This window comes from Lipotes vexillifer, unplaced genomic scaffold (assembly GCF_000442215.2).
Source record: "Lipotes vexillifer unplaced genomic scaffold, Lipotes_vexillifer_v1.1 scaffold204, whole genome shotgun sequence".
In the NCBI taxonomy this organism is placed as follows: domain Eukaryota; kingdom Metazoa; phylum Chordata; class Mammalia; order Artiodactyla; family Lipotidae; genus Lipotes; species Lipotes vexillifer.
The window spans coordinates 802,927-808,556 of NW_006777418.1; the positions used below are offsets into that span (position 1 = coordinate 802,927).

Sequence of the window (5,630 nt, forward strand, 5' to 3'; positions counted from 1 at the left end):
GCACAGGCTCCGGACACGCAGGCTCAGCGGCCACGGCTCACGGGCCCAGCTGCTCCGCGGCATGCGGGATCCTCCCGGACCGGGGCACGATCCCGACATGTCCCCTGCATTGGCAGGCGGACTCCCAACCACTGCGCCACCAGGGAAGCCCTCTGCCATCTTTTTAAAACGCAAATTTTGAAAAAGAGGGTACAGTAATTTAGAACTTGACTTGTTTTCCATAAATATTTGTAGAAAGGGTTTAGCCATCTAGACAAGTGAGCTTGATTTGTTCCATCTGCCAGAAACTCAACTTTAATCCAAACTCTTTAGTAAACTCATGGGTTTTTCATTGCTGTACTTGACTCAGGGCTGAAATTTTGAAATGAGAGCTATGATGTCTCTCTGTGTGTTTGTATGTATTTTTGTCTTTGGATAACATTGCTGAGGTTAATCTGTAAATGAGCTCTATTTAATTGGCTTAAAGAAAAGGAAGCGCTTACAAACCAAACAGTTCTAAATACAAGAGAAATTAAGTTACATGAGTTTCAGGTTCACGTGAACTGGGAAATATTCAGTATTAAATTAATACCTGGTATTAATGTTTAAGTTTGTTGATCTAATTAATATAGACATGTCTTTAGAGGCATCAACATTAAGTATAGTACTTTCACTGCACCTAGGTTTAATAGAAGTTAAATGAAATCTTGTTATATCTGTTGTAAATCTGTCAGCAAGAAAAATAACTTGATATGACGAAACTTTAAATATAAATGAAATAAGAGCTTTTAGGTAAACTCTATAGGAATAATTATGTTCTGAAAATTATCTAAAATAGTCTCTCCAGATTTTGGTAACTATTACTCGCCTCTTGGTTGTCACTAGAAATTAAGGTTTTTAAGAGTCGGGGATTCTAATTTAAATATATAATTAAAGCTACTGAAAATAATAAAACATTTCAGTATGGTAGAATGTGTGTTTTCAGTTAAGGTAGTATGAGGAATGGAACTACATTTTACTGAGAAAGTTTTATACATGGTCAGGATTAACTAAATTTAGATTGACGTTAACTAAGTGAATGGATTTTGTTAAGCAAGCTAATACAAGACTGGAATTTGATCTCTCTGTTACAAATGCTCCTTTTGATAACAGATTATATAAGTTTCCGTGCCCTTAGGTGATCCGTATGTATTTTCTTTCAACTGTTTTGTGACTTTGGTTAAATGAATAAATATTGTTTCACAGCGGACTATGATCCTGTTGTGTTTTAAAACCTTTTTGATATTTTTAACAAACTTCCCAAATATCAAAATCTGACTAAAGATTTTTAGCCTCCAGCTGACTCTGGGATACTTTGAAAGAACATCTCTGAAACATCTCAGAGAGAAATGTCAAACTCGGTTTATTTGGTATGTTAAATTACTTCAAAAACATTGTCAAGTGATTGGAGATGAACCTTAGGTTATAGTGTATGGATAAATGTCATTTATATAGATATTCCAAAATTTATATGGAGCCCCTAACATCTGATATGTCCTGATATGTTATCAATCATAATACTAGTTAATCTAAAATGGTATATCCAAGTTTCCTGCTAATTGCATTGTACTGAAATCTTTAACAATGCTATTTTAAGTTTTGTCCTGATGCTTTTACAAAATGAAGATTTCCGAGAAGACTGATAAAAAGGAGGTTTTTAACAAATATAAGTTTCTGATAGCCTTTAGATAATATCACTGGACTGGATAACAAATGACAAAACTAATGGGAAACCTGATTATTTCATCCAGATCAATGGGAATTAATTACATGGGACTGAATGAACTGGTAAATATGATTTATAACTTTATGACTTTGGGAAATATACTGGATTTAATCTTTGTTTTTCGGAAAAACATTTTCTCTTATGCTATGACCTACAACAAGTTGACAAAGTATGCCTTTGTAAACGAAGACTAAACATTTATCTTTTTCTCTACCTGATCCTGCCAAAATTTGTTGTCTCCAGCTGGCTCTCTTGTGGATTTGATATTATGCTAATCATTGTTTTAATTTGCTCTTTGTTTCCAAGTTGTTTGTGCTTTGTGTCTCCCTGCTGCACTATGTCTTTGTCAATGTTACTAGCCACATTACTTATATCCTGCCTATTTTATAAGATTGTTGTCTCTTGCAGTACCCAGTGTGTAACCAAGCCGCCAACAAAACTTCTATGGCTAAACATCTTAAGGTAATAGATCACATTTATAACACAAAATAATTGTAATAATGTGATTCTAGTTATGGGAAGAAGCAACAAGGGAAAATGTCTCCTGGTTCATAATTAGACAGAGGATCCAGAGAATCTTTAATTATCAATAGGGCCTAATCTGAAAATTAGCACCTGGAGTGGCATATCAAGAATTTTCGCCTGACCTGGCATGAGCCTCCCAGCACCGTGGGGCAAAATTTGATCATAAAATGTCTCCCAAATATTGGTCAAATTCCTGACCAAGAGGAGAGGCTCAATCATCGGCTATTGCAGCCCTCCAACGTGAGCCAGTGAACCCTGAGGAAACTCAAGAAGGAGAATAATACCTGCCATCTACCGGCCATCAGGCTGCAGCCACTCCTTATGGTGAGCCCTGAGGAAACTCAGATGTGAAAATACAGGATACAGGGACTTGCCTGGTAGCTCAGTAGTTAAGAATCCACCTGCCAATGCAGGGGACACTGGTTCGAGCCCTGGTCCGGGAAGATCCCACATGCCGCAGAGCAGCTAAGTCCATGCGCCACAACTACTGAATCCTATGAGCCACAACTACTGAAGCCCGCGCACCTAAAGCCCGTACTCTGCAACAAGAGAAGCCACTGCAATGAGAAGCCGGTGCACAGCAACAAAGAGTAGCCCCTACTTGCTGCAACCAGAGAAAGCCCGTGCGCAGCAACGAAGACCCAACACGGCCAAAAACAAGCAAACAAACAAATAAATAAATAAAAAGAAAATACAGGATACAGGCCCCGGATAGCTGTGGTGCATATCAAAGAAATGATTTCAGTGAGCCCAGACTCTTGGCATCTTCCCATACAAAGAAAAATGCTAAATTCCTTAACTTGAGATGCGGCCTCCTGGGTTTGAAGCCCTCAAAATTCCTGATAACTCTCAGCTTTTAGGTTGTAAATATTTTTAAGTCTACAGGTGTAAAGTAGACACTTCCAAAGTGGGACAAAAGACAAATCTCAGCATTTGGAACACTGATACCGATGGCGGACACTCCTGGAAAGATCCATCTGACAGAGCAGTCAAAACGTTGTCACCCCTTTCCCCACAAGATTGTGGAATGGACACTGACAGTGGGGAATTGTAACAGGGAAGAGCTAAATCGGACTGTTTCTTTGACTTTAACCTTTGCTTTTTGTTGCTTTTGTTATTATAATCATACATAATGGCCTGCCTCAGGGAACCCTGCCCCTCTGCCTGAATGTTAAAGTGCCTCTATTCCGCTCACGGGGAGACAATCTGACCCTGCCCACCTGTGGATGACTGCAGAAAAGAAGAAATTAACACATCCCCTCCCCAAGGCTGGCCATTCCAGGGGATATTTGCAAAATTTATGGCGCTTTTACTTTACTTCCTCATCTCCTCCCCATCTCTATGCTATAAAAGAAACTGGCATCCAAACCCCCATAAGATGGTTTATCGGAGACACTAATCTGCCATCTTCTCGGTCTGCTTGGCTTTCCGAATAAACTCATACTTCTTGCCTCAGCACCTCATGTCCGATTCATTGACCTGTCATGGGGCGAGCAGAGCGAGCTTGGACTCTGTAACAAAGTGGATCCCCTTGGTGTTTCGTTTTGTTGTTGTTTTTTTTAAATTTTATTTATTTATTTTTTATTTTTGGCTGTGTTGGGTCTTCGTTGCCGCACGCGGGCTTTCTCTAGTTGCGGTGAGTGGGGGCTACTCTTCGTTGCGGTGCGCGGGCTTCTCGTTGCAGTGGCTTCTCTCATTGTGGAGCACGGGCTTCAGGCGTGCAGGCTTCAGTCGTTGCGGCACGCGGGCTCAGTAGTTGTGGTTCACAGACTCTAGAGCACAGGCTTAGTAGTTGCGGCACATGAGCTTAGTTGCTCCACGGCATGTGGGATCTTCCCGGACCAGGGATCGAACCCGTGTCCCCTGCACCGGCAGGTGGATTCTCAACCACTGCGCCACTGGGGAAGCGCCCCCTTGGTGTTTTAATTTGTAATTCCCTGATGACATATGATGTTGAATGTCTTTTTATTCATGTACTTGCCATCTTTATATATTCTTTGGTGAGATGTCTATCCAGACCATTTGCCCACTTTTAAAATTGGGTTGTTTATTTTCTTATTGTTGAGTGTTAAAAGTTCTTTAGATTCATTTTTTTTATTATTGTTTACTTATGATGGTGAGGCAGGAGATAGATGGGCTCCAGGGTAGACATTTACAGCAGCCTCCTGTTCACGCTTCCTGAGATGAGAAGAAGATGGGCTCCAGGCCGGACTTTCATTACCAACCCCCTGTTTACATTGCGTGAGGCAAGAGACAAACGGGCTCTGGACTACGTATTTATGACCGGACTCCTGTCTATATTTCAAGATCTGCACTTCAATGTAAGAAACAACAACAGGAATAGTGTAGATAACTGGACATTTGGACACTTTTATGGGAGGGGCAGAGAGGGGCTAAACCCTGTTAAAAGATCGAGAGGTCATACATTTCCCATCCTTGGGGCAAGGGAAACATTGCACATGCGCAGAAAGGCTCCTTGGGGGTCAAAAGGGAGGGGGCCCCAGCCCATAATATGTGATGCTAAGGCCATCCCATAGACCTCTGGGCTGGAATCCATAGTGGAAAAAAGTTGCGCACGCATGTTTGGGAGCGTCCTAGAGCAGGTCAGGTGTGGAAACAGAAACCAGATAATTGGCCAAAGGTAAACAAAGACCGGGAAGAACTGCCCAATATAGATGACTTAGCTGCCTCTTTACTGCTCTTCTCTGCATTAGGGGGACGCCCACACCGTTTCTATCTGATGTGCATCTCTGCCTTGCTTCTATCTTAACAGTTTCTCTGTGTGCTCTCCCACTTGTTGTTGTGCTATGTCTCTGATAATCAACTTGTACCTGTTTTTACAGTTTTTGCCTCTGTGAGAAATGCATTTTTTCACTGGGGGCAAGAGCCAGGGGGTGTGGTGGCCAGGATTCCTGGTTTTCATCCAGGCTACCCAGGTTCAATTCCTGGACAGGGAATTAAGAACTCGCTTCACGCCACCACCCACTGCTGCCTCTCCGAGATCGGGTAGGGTGGTGGGGCTCTGATTAGATTAGTATATAAAGTACTTGAGGGGAGTCCTTAGAGATAAAACCCAGAATGGCAAACTGAAGGGGACCCTTGGAGGGCTATTTTATTCTGTAGTACCAAGGGAGCCATTGAGGGCTATTGAGCAGCAATGGAAAAGAGTCAGGCTTCTGCCTTTCATATCTTGCACTGATTACACAGTGTTTATGCATAGTAATTGACATGTCAATGCAGTTAAAAAAAACTGGAGCCCAAATGCTCCATCTTAGAAATTCTCCAAGTCTCCCTTTCCCTCTTTATAAATTGGGTTTAATGCTTTCCTCCAAAGCTGATAATGAGGATTACATGAAAGAGT

The 5,630-nt window shown here is 41.6% G+C and overlaps 1 protein-coding gene across 1 annotated transcript in view; it reads left to right on the top strand.

Moving 5' to 3' along the window:
- Nucleotides 1-5,630, top strand: part of LOC103087059 (riboflavin kinase) — a 47,984-nt gene that overhangs the window by 35,676 nt on the left and 6,678 nt on the right. The window contains 1 exon segment of the mRNA XM_082930898.1: nucleotides 2,153-2,206. Coding sequence (XP_082787024.1) covers nucleotides 2,153-2,206 — 54 coding nt within the window.